General features: G+C 33.7%; 1 protein-coding gene across 1 annotated transcript in view; it reads right to left on the bottom strand.

Annotated features, from left to right (window-relative positions):
* Positions 1 to 6,932: 6,932 nt before the first annotated feature.
* LOC138310580 (chitin synthase chs-2-like) overlaps positions 6,933 to 16,817 on the bottom strand; it is a 30,938-nt gene continuing 21,053 nt past the window's right edge. The window contains exons 7-16 of the mRNA XM_069251851.1: positions 16,096 to 16,198; positions 15,628 to 15,800; positions 15,060 to 15,139; positions 14,567 to 14,675; positions 13,826 to 13,979; positions 13,245 to 13,455; positions 12,777 to 12,977; positions 11,960 to 12,354; positions 10,882 to 11,506; positions 6,933 to 10,118 (exon numbers count right to left, since the gene is read on the bottom strand). Coding sequence (XP_069107952.1) covers positions 8,632 to 10,118; positions 10,882 to 11,506; positions 11,960 to 12,354; positions 12,777 to 12,977; positions 13,245 to 13,455; positions 13,826 to 13,979; positions 14,567 to 14,675; positions 15,060 to 15,139; positions 15,628 to 15,800; positions 16,096 to 16,198 — 3,538 coding nt within the window. The 3' untranslated portion in view covers positions 6,933 to 8,631. The remainder of the gene's footprint in view (positions 10,119 to 10,881; positions 11,507 to 11,959; positions 12,355 to 12,776; positions 12,978 to 13,244; positions 13,456 to 13,825; positions 13,980 to 14,566; positions 14,676 to 15,059; positions 15,140 to 15,627; positions 15,801 to 16,095; positions 16,199 to 16,817) is intronic.

Below are 16,817 nucleotides of genomic sequence, written 5' to 3'. Positions count from 1 at the left end.
TTTCAATATGAGCTTTTGTATAAGAGGAATCCAGATAAAAGGAATTCGTTTATCTAACTACTATTATGCCTTTAGATTTTTAATACTTGTTGTAGTACACTTCTGGTCAGACGAAATTTGTTTTTTTTTTTCAAAACGTACGGTTAGCTTCAATACAATTTTGATATTTAAAGCACATTAGCATGTTTACATAGCAGAGAAAGCCGTTGTTATTTTTTTAATATAAGAAACATCACCTTTGAGAATGCATGTTGAAAGAAGTATAGACCGTCAAAAGATTGTTCATATTGTTGATGATATTTTACCATTCATACATGAACCTCAGGTAAAAAGTCATGTTACATCATGTACATGTTGGTTTACAAATCTAGATGATCCATTTAGTACCAACAATGAACATAAGTGTTCGGGAGACTTCACATACAAATTGTTTGCATGCTAATAGTTTGTTTATTTATAATATTAAGTCATGAATTATCAAAGATATATTTGAATGGCGATCTGATATTCTGGTATGCCTCCATTAATAATAGACCAGGAGCCAGGTAGGGTATACGTGCACTCACACACGCGCGACTCTACAAACCAAACTTTTTCTGAGTCCGTCTTACCCACTGATAGCAAAATCAACAAGTGATAATACATAAACTGGGACGTACAATGTACATCCGGTATAATAACGTCATACAATTTGCGGGAATATAGGATTTTGACAAATAATTGATCAATCGTTACAAATGTTATATCAGAATGATAGGAGAGGCGTCTTTTACTTCGTAAAATAGTGAAAAGTAAATATGCGTCTATTATTTCTTAAAATAGTTGAAAGTAAATAAAAATATACTAATTATATTCAATTACAAATATTAAGTAAAGAAAAATAAACTGATTCATGCATTGTGGCTAAACTCAAATTATTCTCTCATTTGAATAAGCTTACAATTGGGTGTAAAATACCATGTTTAAATGTTCCTCCTGTCATGATGTCATCCAGATAGCTGCCATATTGAATTTCAGTAAAAATGAACAGTTGACACAAATGTGTTATTTATGGACGAACTGTGACAAATAAGGTATCAAATAGACTGGAAATACTTTCCTAGTATTATATAAAATACAACGTTATGTATACCAAAGATATATGGATGATGTGAAACATTTCGTTGTGCTGATAATGACAAAAAGATATCCACCGTGGATATGACTCAACAGTTAAAGTTGTAGTGATAAAGATAGATTTAGGAATGTGTTGACATCTGAGAGATGTATATCCTTTATAGAGTTGAAATGAGTCTTATTTCACATCCCATTACATTCTAAGTCCATATATTCATGTCTAAAACATAATTGAGAACATGATGTATAAAGCAAGACAAAATGGAGATAAGAAATGCTGTACCAACAAATTATATAGCCATGATTAATCATTTAAAATCTTGTATGACTATGTATATTGGGTATATACAAGTGGTAATGAAAAAAATGGCCAGAATATACGCGGATTAACACAGTTTGAAAACCCTTTTTTCATACCCCGATGAAATTAAAACATAGTGACTTCAATGCTTATAATTCATTTAAGAATATATTTGGTAAAATAAAATATGTTTAAATGTACCATTTTAGTGGCTTGCAATTGATTCTTTTTCGAAACAACACCCAACGTCAATGTCTCTATGGTGACGTCACGTTAATGTCGGGGTTTGGCGGAATTCTCGGATTTCTTTTTTGTGGTATGTAATACAACATTAGTCAATCAGAAAGCCGGATTTAGTTTGAAAACAAAGAACAAATAGTTATGTATTGATGTGTTCATAAAACTGCTTAGAAAAATACATGATAACAGGTCATTGTAGTGTTGAAATTAGAGTTAATATAACACATGTCTATTGTTTGTTCGTTTGATTCAATCAACGTGGTATTAACAGCCAGTCCTTTAAGGACGGCCTCTTGTATAACGGAATTCTTGTCCTTATCACTGAAACATGTCGCCAAAGACATCAAGCAATGCTTCTGATTCCTTAATATTGAATTAGTAGTTTTTTTTAACAAAACCTATGATTTTTCATGTTTACCTATGTCTGTACAAATTTCCAGTGGAGTGGATTGTTTTACTTTGAAGCATAATATAATCTAACTTTCCCTACGTCAACACTTTCCGTTGCGCATACTAGAATTGGTGTTCGTGGATACAATTCACGGTCATCGCGAAACAATTGGCAACCAACATTCAGCACTATCCGTATAAGAGAAACTATATCTATTTATGGAAAGTGTCGATAGTTTCCAAATGCATTCCGAAGAAAAATGATAAATATATGTTAAATGTGTAAATGTCATACACAAGGTAGGCATATTGTGAATGGGAAAATTAATCTTATGGCACTAGATATATTCTTAACAAACACGTGTTAAAAGAAACTCAAAACGGGAGATATCTAGGTAACCAAGCTATCGGATCTAACTTACAAATGTCAATAACGTTTTAATACATATCAAAATGAAAAATGACCATAAATAACTAAAAAAGAGAAACTATTAATATTGTCGTTTCTCGCTAACATACAAATACGTGTTGGTTTTTTCCTTCCCATTGCAAGGTGCTGAAAATTTAGCAAATACTACGTTTCCATTAATTGCCACTACCTTTGACAAGGTAATCCCTATGCCTGCCGATACGTAATCGGGACAACACAACTGTCTCTTGTATCTATGTCTAATCGTGGCCGGTAATTATCATCTGATGAGCACATTGCTGAAGCTTCCTTTATCTGTGGGTGTGGAATCATTTTTGTTTACCATTCTCGTACATCAACGGCAATATAAAACTGTTTCGTCCCCACAAGATAAACATACAAAACTTTGTTGTCTCCATCATTGTTTGGGAAGAAATAACACAAATATTTAGAGGCATCCTTGAATGAAACTTATGGTCACTGCAAATGTGTATAAGGGTGTTATTGCATCACAGGCTATTAGGTATGTTTGTTTCTAGTGACTAAAAGTAGCAGACTATAGATTCATATGGTGATGGAAAGCCAGCGTACTTCAAGAAAAACATTCGACATACAGTTACTACTTGACATCGATGCCACGTGATTTTGTAACATAAGACAATTTTTCGACCGCTCCGGATTAACTGTTTATAATTAACAGTTTCAGTATTATACTATATATTGCACTACCATTCTTCCGTAATATGTCTACATTCTCAATGTTGGGGGGAAAACAGAAGGATTTTAATCTAAAAAGGGCATGTTTTTGTAAACCAGAAAATGAAGACATTCTACACCGTTTAAGTACGGCAGGGACATTCTAAACAATAAGATAACCGACATATTTGCAATATGATGTATTGTAACTGCTTAGATTTTCTGATACACTATACGCTGTGCTGTAAACCTGACTTACATTGCAGACAGTTTGATATTTATTACACAATGAACTACCAATATCATTTTGTAACGTAAAATTTTCAAGAATGGTGTCGTTCACTGTAGTATGATCCGCTGTTATGCTCAGTTAGGTTTGTAGCACCATTCCCCTAGCTGGAGGGGGAGTTGGGTGTGATTTTAATCACGCAGTGATAGCTAGTACAATGTAATGAAGTTTTCCTAACTGTATCAATACACATGTCCCCACTCCAATGTTCTTATGTAAAATCATATAATTATTTTTAACACATTAAAACATTAAAAGAGCACATAGCATAATCAAAATACATTTCACAAAACAGTGCAGTAAGCAAGAGGATAAGAAATTATCAAAAGATGTGCAGATGGCGTCGAAGAAAGTGTTAGATTAAAAGCCGATTTTGAATTATCCATTATGATGAACGGAGATCTACTAATTACTAAAAAAAATCATTTTTATTAATTTGTTTTACAACTGGCATACTTACATTTACTGACATATTTAAATATCCCAGTATTCACAATTTGATTTACTTAACGAGATTTAGATTACAGATACATTAACACTATTTCTTCCTTTACAATGAATGGTATCAGTTTTAGTTTTTATCCAATAATATCGCCGTTTCAGAGAACATTTTATTCGTCATAAAATTATTATATTGCATCAATTCAATCTGATTGAAATACAGAGCTCCTTCTTATAATCACTCCGTTCAGTAGAGGATCTGACAACATCCCATAAAGTGTCATGCTCGGACGAACTTTACTTCTACACTTTGCTATAGCTATTGAAAATACCGTTTCGTCTAAATATGCATATACCTTTAGCTTTGTTGTGCTCTTTGGACGAGATGACTACATCCATAAAAGTAATTTTGACTAGTTTTTAAAACGGTTTCGTCCTCCTGAAATTTACTTTCAATATTCTGGCAGCAATTTCATTGGCCATTTCTAGAGGTCATCAGGTCATAACACCTAATAGGATGTTGTTAGACAGAGTGATAAAAGGATTTGTATTTCAATCAGATTGTGCATAAATTCTGTGTTATTGCAAGTGTTTATAAAGTATGATACATGATTGCTTGTGCCTTTGAATGATCTTTAAAGCTTAGTTTATCAAAACTTGAAAATAGTTTTCAATTTGATTTTAATGAAGAAACAAATAACATGTTAAAACTCTCACCAGTTATGACACATGTAACTTAAATAATGAAGTGCAAATTCCTGATAACCTCCAAATCTGATTAAAATACAAATCCTTATTATCACTGCATTAAATAAGAGGATCTGGCAACATTCTATTAGGGGTCATGTCTCGGTGACCTTTGGAAATGGCCAATTAGATTGCTGTTGATTGCTGGAGAAATTGTTTGAAATATTTTTTTATTATTTTCGTGTACGAAGTTATCTCTGCCAAACACCACAATAAAGCTATTTGTTTATGTATACTGGGATGAAATGGCGTTATCAATTGATATAGCTATGTGTAGAAAATACATTGGATCTGAAGTACACGTGGTAGAAAGGTCATAATAACATGACCCTTTATGGGATATTGTAGCCTTCATACCCAGCCTAGTTTAGGTTGTCTATGTTAAACAGATTGATTCATCCCCTTAACTGTGTGTATTGGTACCGGAAAAGGAATGTCCGTGTAGATGGCATTGTAAATTATGTTACATCGCAATCGATGGTTTGTATTTTGCTTGCACACTCGTATATGAATCACAAGAGACCGAGACGCATTTTATCATTTTTGACATTTCAATTACGATGAGCATTGCACATGTATGCTTATCTCCTCTGTAGCGCATGCCATGCATATATGGTTTTATAATTGTCTAAATCCATAAGACCATAATTCCAAGACTTAGTTATTTGTTAGTTTGATTAAATTTACGTCCTTTTAACAGCCGGGTAATGTTAGGACTGTCGACCATGTATGCGATTTGTAGCGTGTATGAAGTGCATGGAACATATTTTTGGAGACTGCGGTATATTCATGTAGTGGTTGCATATCACCCGTCCCTTTCTTTGTACCACATGGATCTGAGACTCACACCAGACACACCTAAGAAAATATAAGGAGTTGTTCCCCAGGGCTTTATTCTTGATGTACTTTCATTTCATGCATTGATGACGTTGCATATATGTTAAATAAATAAAATTTATTTCTAAACAGGCTATGTGGCCGTTTTGTTTTAAAGGATAGGAAAATCCTAAAATAAAGCTGCTGGATTGTAATATTATTGTTACACAACTAGTGATTTTTTTTTTCAAATGTGACGGCTCTATATCTAGTATAAAGTATACATTGTCAACTTCATCAGACAAATGCTACTGGCGGTGAGTGCAACAGGGTCTCTTCTCATACCGGTTATATTACATTTAAGGATTAATAATTATCTTTATGGGAGATATATCACAAAAATAAAGTAATAAACTCAGTGAGATGGAACTGTTATATCTTAAAATATATATTGAAATAATACAAATGAGGGATGAATTTATACATGACACGGTTATCCATAAATTTGAAAACAAGTAAACAAAAGTTTTTTTTCAATATTTATTTGAAAAAAAAATGTTTGATATAAATATTGTTTCAAATAACCACGCATCATTTCTTGTGTACGAAACAAAATACACTTAAAATAACACAGTGACAACACATGAAAATTGAGAACAACAGTCAAAACAGACTGACACGTGGTATTATTTTGAAGATAAGCATCTTTACGGCTTAACATAAAACATATGTATATATATGGGTAAACGTTTATTGTATGAGATTGTATGTAATGTTTTAAGCGGGCCTTAGCGTGAATAAAATAATCTTTGACACGAGGTAAACACCATAGTGTGTGTATTAAAATAAACTAAACGACTTTAATTTGTTTTATCACTATGTCATATCTCTTAACTTAATCTTAACTGTAAATTTGATAGATATACCGAATATACGATATAGTATTGTATTTGACTTCATTTGCGACACCTACATTATGTACATATATGTCAAATAACATTAAAAATACTTTCGCTTATTTTTTTTCTTGAATTAAAAAACAAGTTTTAAATATTACAATTTGTTAGTATTGTACAGTTTAAATTCAAGTTACTTACTTTTGTTTAAAGATATATGTTTTACAATAAGAATTGTTTTGTTTCCTGTTTTTGATTAGGTATGTAACTTCATACATCAATGGGAATCTGCGAAAATTATTAAATTGTTCGTTTCACAAATATCATTGTCTTTTAATATCATATCATATGACACTTTTGTTTATTAATATCATAACATGTTACGCATTTGTCTTTCTATAGCATATTAAGACACATTTTGTCTATTAATATTATATCATTTGTTACATTTTGTCTATTAATATTATATCATTTGTTACATTTTGTCTATTAATATCATAATATATGACGCATTTTGTCATTTATATTAACATTCTGTGTTTTAATAGTACATTATGACATACTTTTATTTGAAAATATCATACGACACAATTTGGTAAGAAATATCATATTTTATTACATGACGCATTTAACCTTATAATATCATATCATATGGCACATTTTGATATTTTTGTTATTAATCTTTATTATTTTGTATATACCCTGCAGTTTAACTGATAATGTCAGAAATGTTTGCTTTGGTCATATATATATAGAATACTGATACATTTAATATTTTACAAATCATCTACTTTTCGCGGTTTGCGCAAAAATAATACACCACTATCATTAATATGTAAGTGTATAGTTTCATTATCCTGCTTTAAACACAATTAAAAATATAAAGGTCATAAATACTGATTGCAACACATATCTAAAAATTATTTTGGATGTAACCAAAAGCAGTTTCAAACAAGAAAGGTACTGTAAACGCAATTATATTCAGCGCAAAAATATTCTTAAATTTATCGCTTATTAGTAGTAATTGCTAAATTGACGATAGATAAAAAAACATGTCTAGCGCAGTCATATTTAGCGAAAAGCGCTAAAATATTTTTTTCCCGCTAAAGTCTGCACGTTTACAGTAAATCAAAAGAATATAAGTGTAGAAGCAAAATACAGACTATACAGAAAAATGAATATATTTCGGCATACATTCACACGTGTAATATCAAACAGACCCGAGGTATGCTGACGTCACGAGGACATACCTGCATACTAAATATCATGAGGAAAGAAGTTTAGGTTATAGGCATATAAACAGTGAAAATAATTTCGTTCATCGATCTGTAGAAATTTAAAATAAAATAAAAACAAAGAAAAAATAACGATAAAAGATAATGAAAAAAAAATAACAGATAAAACCCAGAAAATGTAAACATAGTCTTCTGATAAGATAAGCCTCAATTACTATTTTATTTTACATACAGTTTTACATATTTCATAGCGTCCCGTACTTAAATGGATTACGTTTGAATATATTTACAGAAGGGTTTATCATTTTATACAAGGAATTATTTCGTGATTGGAAAAAAATTGTTTCAAAGAAAATAAGAGCTTCGAATGTTATTTTTAAGAACTTTAAATAATAAATTCACTATGGAATTAATTACTGACTTATATAAATCGTTATTATATTGATTACGTCTAATGATACAGTTAAGGATAACATCACTTTATCCAAAACATTGAAATTACAGTCAATGTCGTACATGCCGAAAACTTAAACAAAGATTAGGAAACTCAATACACAAAAATTGCTATCATTCACAACAAATCAGTTTACATAGTTATAAACTGAATATCTTCACTACTGCGTGCCTGAGTAAAATGAAATAGTAATAAGGCTTCGCTTTTAGGTAAGTGACTTTGAAACAATATCAATTACAAAGCATATAATAATTATAAATTTAATATACAAATTCTGACCAAAGCACTATGCGAAACCTATACAAACTTAGACATTAACAACGAATCATATATATATATATGTTTAATACATATGATTAACGAATGTGAGGTTGGAATGAAGATATCAAAATATTTATACTTATAAAGCACCAATTGTAATAATATATATAATATATACGTGTACATTCACGAGCATGTGATATGGATTATGTGATAAATATTTGATTTAGATGATCATGAGCTTCTTTAAAGTTGCACTTTTTGAAAGACAACGAGTTTAACAACAAATCTTTATATAAGTTAACAAAGTCATTTGAATAAAACATCTACGAGACTAAGATCATAACTGTGTGTCTCCTGTGTCTTTCGAAAGCTTAGGATCTGATGGAGACACGCGCCTTAGTTCAAAGTCATTGTCACGTGACACATGACGCGAGGACGAGGCATCAGAAGCCTCAGTTTCAGAGTCTGATTCATTGACAATCTCTGCCCCACCATCGGCAGTGTCATAAATGTGTTCCGACTTCTGTGTGGGAGAGGCGCTTTCAATGATGACATCCATGTTCCTGTCATGTTTGCCGTTGTTTATCACGCCAATAGATTTACCATTGTCCCGCTGACGTGCGGCATCTGACGGCCCTATGCCGTCAGTAATGATGTTAAAGATAGGCTCAGCGTAGCTGTTCCTATTTGACCAGGCACCCATATCTGGCAACGAGAATTCGCTATTGGATCTGGTCATTTTAGCGAAACCTCGTAACCATGAATTACGTTTATCGTCTTCTGAAATTGTGTTTAGACTTGTGCGAGATTGTCCCATTACCGATCTTAACAACGAACCCCAGTTGCTACCATGGCCTTCGTATTTGGCCTTTGTGGCCAAGTTTTTCCATCTGTCCTTGATGATATCCGCCTTCTGAATTACAGACTCCTTGTCATGTTCCAGAGCTTCTACTGCTCTTCTTGCTTTTTTGCTCCTCTTTTTGTCACTTCCCTTTCTCTTGTTCCTCGATCCATCGCGACTATTTTCACTTCCACGTTTCTCTAGATCCTTAGCAAATTCAATGAAATTGGTAATAAACTTTCCACCGAGACTTCCAGCCTGAGGTGCTTGTCGGCGCTTTCTCTTCGTCAGTCGGATAATTGTCTTCCTGCGGCGGATTTTCGGGGAGTCATCTAAAGTGATGCTACTATCTTCATCAAGATCGCTCCCGATGGTGGAGATCGACCGAGTATCGTCGTCATCAACAAAACTTTGCATTTCTTTCACCAACTGTACCTTACTAGCAATATCCATCTGCGCGATTTCAGTCTGATTCGGCTTCATACAATTAGCTTCTGTTGATGCCATGATATGCAAGAACGTAGCAAGACGATGGAAGAACATAGCGATAAACTGAATGACAAGTGCAATTCCAAAAACACCCATGAAGAGAAGAGAAATTGGTTCAAGTGAAAGAAGTTCGCCAGTCTCTGTGTCTCTGCAAGGTAGTGGAATAGCAAGTCCTGATCCTTTGGTTCCATCTGCGTTTATACTCGTAGCATTGGAATATTGCAAACTGAATATGATAATCACAAAAAGGACATTCACCATGAAAAACATTAAACTGATCTTATTTCGAAGTTGAATGAGGTCCTTTTGCATCTTCTTCTTTTGCGCGTCGTTGCTTTCAAGTGGAAAGAGGTATTTGGCAACAAGATCCTTCCAGAAAGTCTTTTCATCCTTATTCAGGTAGCGAATCTTGCCGTGACCGATGTCTGGATCATGAATCCAAAATGGCGTGTCATCCTCATGTGGCATAGCTTTATTTTGATAGATCGGGTTATCTGTAGACAGAAGAAATGCCATCAGCCACAGTCAATACAAGCAACATATGTTATACATACGACAAAATAATGAATACAGGGAGATAATCAAAACAAAAAAATTACACCATTGGTTATGTGTTAAATGTTTTGATGAATATAAATTGTGGTTTTTCAGTTATATCTTGATAACATAAACATACAAAGTTAAAACGGCGCAGAATAAACAAATTTATTAACTTTCAGTATTCCATTAAGTACTTTTCCTTACAATCATACATATAAAACGTATGTATGTACAGAAAAAGTGTACATCTTGGTACATACAGTATATCGTGCGATTAAAATAGAATACGACTTGTTTGTCTCTAACTCGCATAAGTCGGGAAATTTATTTTCTTGGCCCAAACAGATTTTACCACTTTATATACATGTAAACACAAATCATTTGTTTTTTAGTTTGTCGTTGGACCCGCGAATAAGTGTAAAGTATACACCATTGAAGTCACGGACCGGTATGTGACTACGACTTTTTATAAACTTAGAATAGTTTGCAACTTAACAACCACGGAAATGAGAGCATACGAATATTATATGATATTCAGTACTGCAATGCTTAATATAATGTTCAAATTAATTTGTATGGGATTTACTATAGTACCACTTGGAAACTGAGAAACACCTTGTTTTATATTGGAACAATGTGCGCACGTATAGCTAGCTACCAGTGAGCCACACTTCATCTCCAATTAATTTAGGAAATATTAGACTTTGATCTACTTACATCTGATGCCGGATTCTTCCGGACGTTTCCGGTTATCCAATGTTCCCTTCCCATTAAAATCTTCATCTGTGACATGCGTCCCTGCATCAACTGCCTCAACAGTTGACTTTTTCTTATGGATGGCGGACTCAAGGTTATCCAACTTCTCCATTATCGCGGCAAACGTATCTCCAGTCTGGTCTTGTTGTGTTTTAGGGCAGCAGAGACACTTAAACAGATTTCCAAACGAAAATGCATAGTCACTATCGTCCTGGTTCTTGTTTTTGAACTTTTCCATTATAGACGAAATTTTGGTAGACTTTGAAGCCTTCTTTGGTTCCGCTGGATTTGTGGCCACAGCATTTTCACGTGTTCCCCACGACACGACGTGCATGTTGCATATGGAGTATATCATTAACAGCATGGACATGCTCGGTACGGCCAGGAAGTAGAGGGCGCCATGTAACAAGCACGTGAATTCCTGGGGATGAAACATGGCCGCTATTATGAATGCCCCGACGAGGAAGAGAAGGAAGATGGTGGTCGGTGAGCAGATTCCTTCCCGTTTGATTTCCAACCCAAGGCCGACTATGACGATCATCATCACCATGGAGTAGATCAGGGACAGAACGCCTGCCAGACGAAGCTGTCAAAGACAATGATACCGGGGTTAGTACATAAACAGAATTACCGGCTATCTGACACAGGCATGTAAAATTAATATGGAGTAAAGTGTTAATTCCAAAGATTTCCCATATTTACTACTTCAAATAATCCGTAGTTTGTAAAGGATCAAGTTTTAATTGTCCCGAATACAACCATTGATATCGCTTCTTTTACCAGATGTAAAATGTGAAAAATGGTGAGATTTCTTGAAAATAAATGTTAATCAATTTTATATTCTATGTCAGTAGCTAATGATTTGCTGTTTATTGGATTAATTATTAATTGTTTCCATATGGCATATAAACGAACTTTTTGTAGCGATTAAGAAGGTTAACGATACATTATTTCGGTGTTATTCATTGTCAGATTACGAAGTGTCTTACGATCTAGACTTCATAAGGTTGAATATATGTTTGTAGCATCAAATACATACCTGCCATTTCGGCTTGAGGAAGAAACATCCGATCAGAAACACGACAACAGGAAATAGATTGATGAGCATGGAAGTGACGAGATTGATTCGGAATGCACTGTTGAGAGCGCCAATGATCAGAAGAAAAATCGTCCCGGGAGTGACGAGAGAAGATATGAAGAGGAGAAGCTGATACAACATATACAACCCAGACACATTTTCATTTATTGAAATGACGTTCCTCCAGTCCATCAATAAATCCATAATGTTAGCCATAGTGGAAGGTGCCCAACGTCTCCTCTGGTTGTAGAACTCGTTAAACCCTTCCGGGGCATAGGTCAGCGCGTCGGCAGCGGCGGAGTACTCAACCCTGTATCCCTGCTGTAGAAGCAGTGTACACAGCCATCGATCCTCACCTACAATGTTATGTTTTACTTTTAGTATTATCATTTGCATACGGTTAAAACTAAAATAACGAAGTACTGCCTCCCTCAGGAGTGTAAGTGCTAAAATCTGGCTTCGAATTTTCAAAAACATCTTTCAAAAGCACTGACTTAAGTAAAATCTATAGTTTTAGCTGTATGAAACTTATGGGAAAAATTGAGTAAAAGCCGGTTTTGGCTTCAGTTAGTTTCGATGAATAATGAGCACAACATATACACTGTACCTACATGTACATGTATATATGCATGTTGTGATAGCATGGCGTTTTCAATAAATGTAGCTGGGTGGAGAATTCACAAATAAATTGAAATACAACTACTATAAATGTCCCCAGAACCTGACCTGAAACAGATGGAGAACAAGGATGGTATGTTTTAATCATATTGATACTTACCCTGATCGTATTGTACGTAGTGTCTGGCGTTAGACGAAAGTGTTGTGTATTTCCTCATAACGTTGTCATCCATCAAAGATGAGGCACGAAACAAAGAGAAACATCCGGGACTGCAAAGTACACACCCAATCATGTGCTCCGTAGCTTTTTGTAGCCAATGACTTATGGCGTATTCGAACTTCTGATACCATATCATTGGTCCTAAAATATACGTATTAGATATTGTATTTTAACACGATTGGTAAATAAAACGAAGATTATCAATACCAAATATAAGATAATGAAAGAAATCAAAGAGAAGTATTTTCTTCTTATATATGACACAGTATTATTTTCTTTTCGTTCAGATTAAGCAATTTATAACATTGCAGTCGACAATCATATCTAGAGCAATGTTTCACGTTTTTAAATAGGTGTAATGTTTGCAATAATAGCGCGTATAGTTAGCTTTCTAGTATATTTCTCTACCTGTTCCAATTGGATGAATTCGTCCACAAGCTGCTCCTACTTTCTCGTTTTTCTTCATCCGGTCAACAAGGAGTTGGACAGCAGAAGGCTTGAAATCGACATCCCCGTCTAATGCTAGAATAAACGTGTTGTCTGCAAGCTTCTGCTTCCTACGAGCGTCCAAAGGTTGTGCCACTAGTTTGTATCCAAGGAGATAGTACATATACATAACCTAAAATAAATGGTAAATCCGTGAGTATGATTTATACAGTTGAAATAACATGTATATCCTATATAAACAAAGTTGAAATTCCATGTGAATTTCGATATTATCTACAGGCACGCCCCTGGGTAACAGACAACAACAACAACACTTTTACATATCTGAAATGCTAAGTAAAATTCATATGGAATTGCAATTTTCCCAAAGTCATTTTCCTGTCAAAACCGAAACGCATGGAATTTTCTTTATATATGTATATTTATTTTTTTTTGTTTAATTAACAAATGAGTACATGTAATTAATATCATCATGTGAAATTATATTAACATAAAACTGTAGTAATAGTTTAATTCAATAAGTTATGCTTTAGAATCTTTACCTGGCTCCAGCGTTTCTTGTGACGTATCTTGGCGTTGTCCTTGAGGTGGACGGTTAGCTTATTGTTTCCCGGAAGTGTCCATTCCAGTCGACCTCCATAAGGAGTTGGGTACTTTGTTGGGGGCGATATTTTCACCATAACTCTGTGTACCTTGCTGTAGATAACACGTAGATGAAACAGTAGAATTTTAGGATTTAGTATCATTTAAGACATTCAAGTTGAAACGTTTAATATCAATCTAGAATATGAAGTAGGAAAAGAAGTAATTTATAGGTATAGGCTTATTCAATTATAGTAAATGTACCGACATCTATGTCAATTTTAGGAATTTAGTATTAATTAAGACATTCAAGTTGAAAGGTTAATCAAAAATCGGCTTATTCGATCATAATGACTGTACCATCACCAATGTCAAAGTGTGTTGGAATATTATAAGTCTTTATTCGTTAATCATGATATTAGATCAAAGACAACTAGTGGTTTATTTATTTTTGAAGTACATATTCTGTCTGCGATAATACTTTGCAAACTAGGTAAATCAACGTACTGACAAAGATAATACACATCAAGTCAAATAAATAAATTAGTTTATACTGTAGATAAGAAAAAACGTAAAAAGGAAGGGTGTGACATTTCATTATTATCATTGATAGCTATGTTTTACCGTGATATATGATGTAAACTACAATTTAAAAATTTTACAATTTTACACATGATTGTGCTAAAGCTATATGTACTTACCTAGCCGCTTCATCCAGAACGTTGATCATCTGTTTTACGAAAGTGTTTGCTCGGTACTCATATTCATCATCATCATGCGCTTCGAAAGCATTGTCGAAAAATATGTGGACTGTAAAATTTAATTATGCAATTAAAAAGAACAATAAAAATATATCTTTTGGCATTTGTATGAAAATTTTGTTTCGCGTGACTTTTGGCAAGCAACCTGTTTCACAATGATTTGTATTTCTAAACTTTACACCGATAATCCGTCTACTTACTAAACATATGACCATATTCTCAATAAAAAAAAGTATATAGGAGTTATCTCCCTTGCATTTGTTATGAAATACAGAGGTGGGTACACGGAATGAATTTTATAAAGTATGCTTACTTTATTCCTGCAAATGTTATTGGGAAATTGTTATCAAAATGAGTTAATGTAGATCGTTTGTATCGTGTTAAGAGTAAAAATTCTAATAAATATTTATCGATGTACATGTAGCATTTGTACCTTCGAATTCATAAAAGTCCGGATCTACAACATCGAAAAACTTCTGAGCATTCTTCCTGGCACACTGGTCGTTGTCCAATCTGTGTAAAATTAACAAATACATGATCAAAGATTTGTAAATAAGAGAGTATAATCCGCTGAAATACAAAAAAATGAGTTGAAGGAAACATCATTTTTTTCAAAGTCATAAGTACATTATCATAAGGAAGACATTTATATGGCTACCAATTAACTTTACCTAATTATTCAAAGTGAGGGGAGATTTACATAACTGGGCTGTTTCGTAAGAGATAGGATGGTTACAATATGGGCTATTGGCAAATCTTTCATGTTAAAATTATTTGAAATGAAACAGGCACTTCAGTATTATAAATAAAGAGATAAATACGTTCACTAATAAAGACAAATACATTTGTTTTTTAGAAGATAACAATTTGGCTATTTGTTTACATAAATATTAATAACCTGTTTTTTTGTACTATTTTGTTTGTAAAGTTTTTGCGATAAAATATCGAAATATAATCCTCTTGAAAAAGAATCATCTGTACGATGTTCATCTACCACGTACCTGAATAGCGATGTTAACATCTGACTCATCTCCTTTCTCGTCTCGTGCCACATTGTCGCGCACACGTAGATCATCGGTGTGATATTAGACTGGACAGAGGGAACCCTACTGGGCAGTTTGGGACCAAACTTATCGGCAGACATGTAGGTATTCTCTTCAGTGAACTGCTTGATCTGCGAATACAAATTTTACCTTTTAAATACTCAGTATAATACGTAATAACAATAAATGGATATTATGTGTTGTGGAATAATACACTTTATTATCATAGTAATTATTTCTAAATGCTCGGATTTTCATTAATATGAAGAAAAAATAACTAATCATCTATTTTGCCTTGTTTTACACAATGCCATGGTACAATACTAATACAATACATGTGTCTCTTAAGAAGTTATACAGGAGAAAATATCATTTTTCACTTTATTGTAAAAAATGTAAAAGGGAATTTTAAAGAGATAAATGTACCTTTTCGGAACCCCGCGGTTCTCGGTCTTTATCGTCCCGGCGTCTGTTTAACATTAGGGATTGCTCGAGTAGAATCCCACAGTAGAGAGGCTGGACGAAAAGTCTGAAAAAGAAGGAGGCATTGTTTATTTTACGTTTTGTTGAAATTAAATGATAAAAGTATACTTTGGTTTGGTTTGTTTATTTTTACGTCCTATTAACAGCCAGGGTCATGTAAGGACGTGCCAGGTTTGTTGGTGGAGGAAAGCCGGAGTACCCGGAGAAAAACCACCGACCAGCGGTCAGTACCTGGCAACTGCCCCACATGGGATTCGAACCCGCATCCCATGTGGAGGGCTTGTGGTAATATGTCGGGACATCTTAACCACTCGGCCACCGCGGCCCCCAATAAAAGAATACACGTCTACGTTAAATAAAAAGTATCATCATATTTTCTATATTTAAACTTTTTCAGAAATAATATACCGATCAGAAAACCTTTTTGAAACATGAATGTTGTTTCATTTTAAAATTTCTTCATAGTTAAGCATGTAAGTAATCGACAATATGTTTCTAATTGGTGATGATACAGTATCACTATATTATAAGTGGTAAGTTTGTATTGCTCCTATATGTTTCTATGTGGTGATGCTACTGTATCACTATATTATAAGTGGTAAGTATGTATTGCTCCTATATGTTTCTATGTGGTGATGCTACTGTATCACTATATTATAAGTGGT

Source organism: Argopecten irradians, chromosome 16, assembly GCF_041381155.1.
Source record: "Argopecten irradians isolate NY chromosome 16, Ai_NY, whole genome shotgun sequence".
Lineage (NCBI taxonomy): Eukaryota > Metazoa > Mollusca > Bivalvia > Pectinida > Pectinidae > Argopecten > Argopecten irradians.
This window is presented reverse-complemented; position numbering and strand designations above follow the sequence as displayed.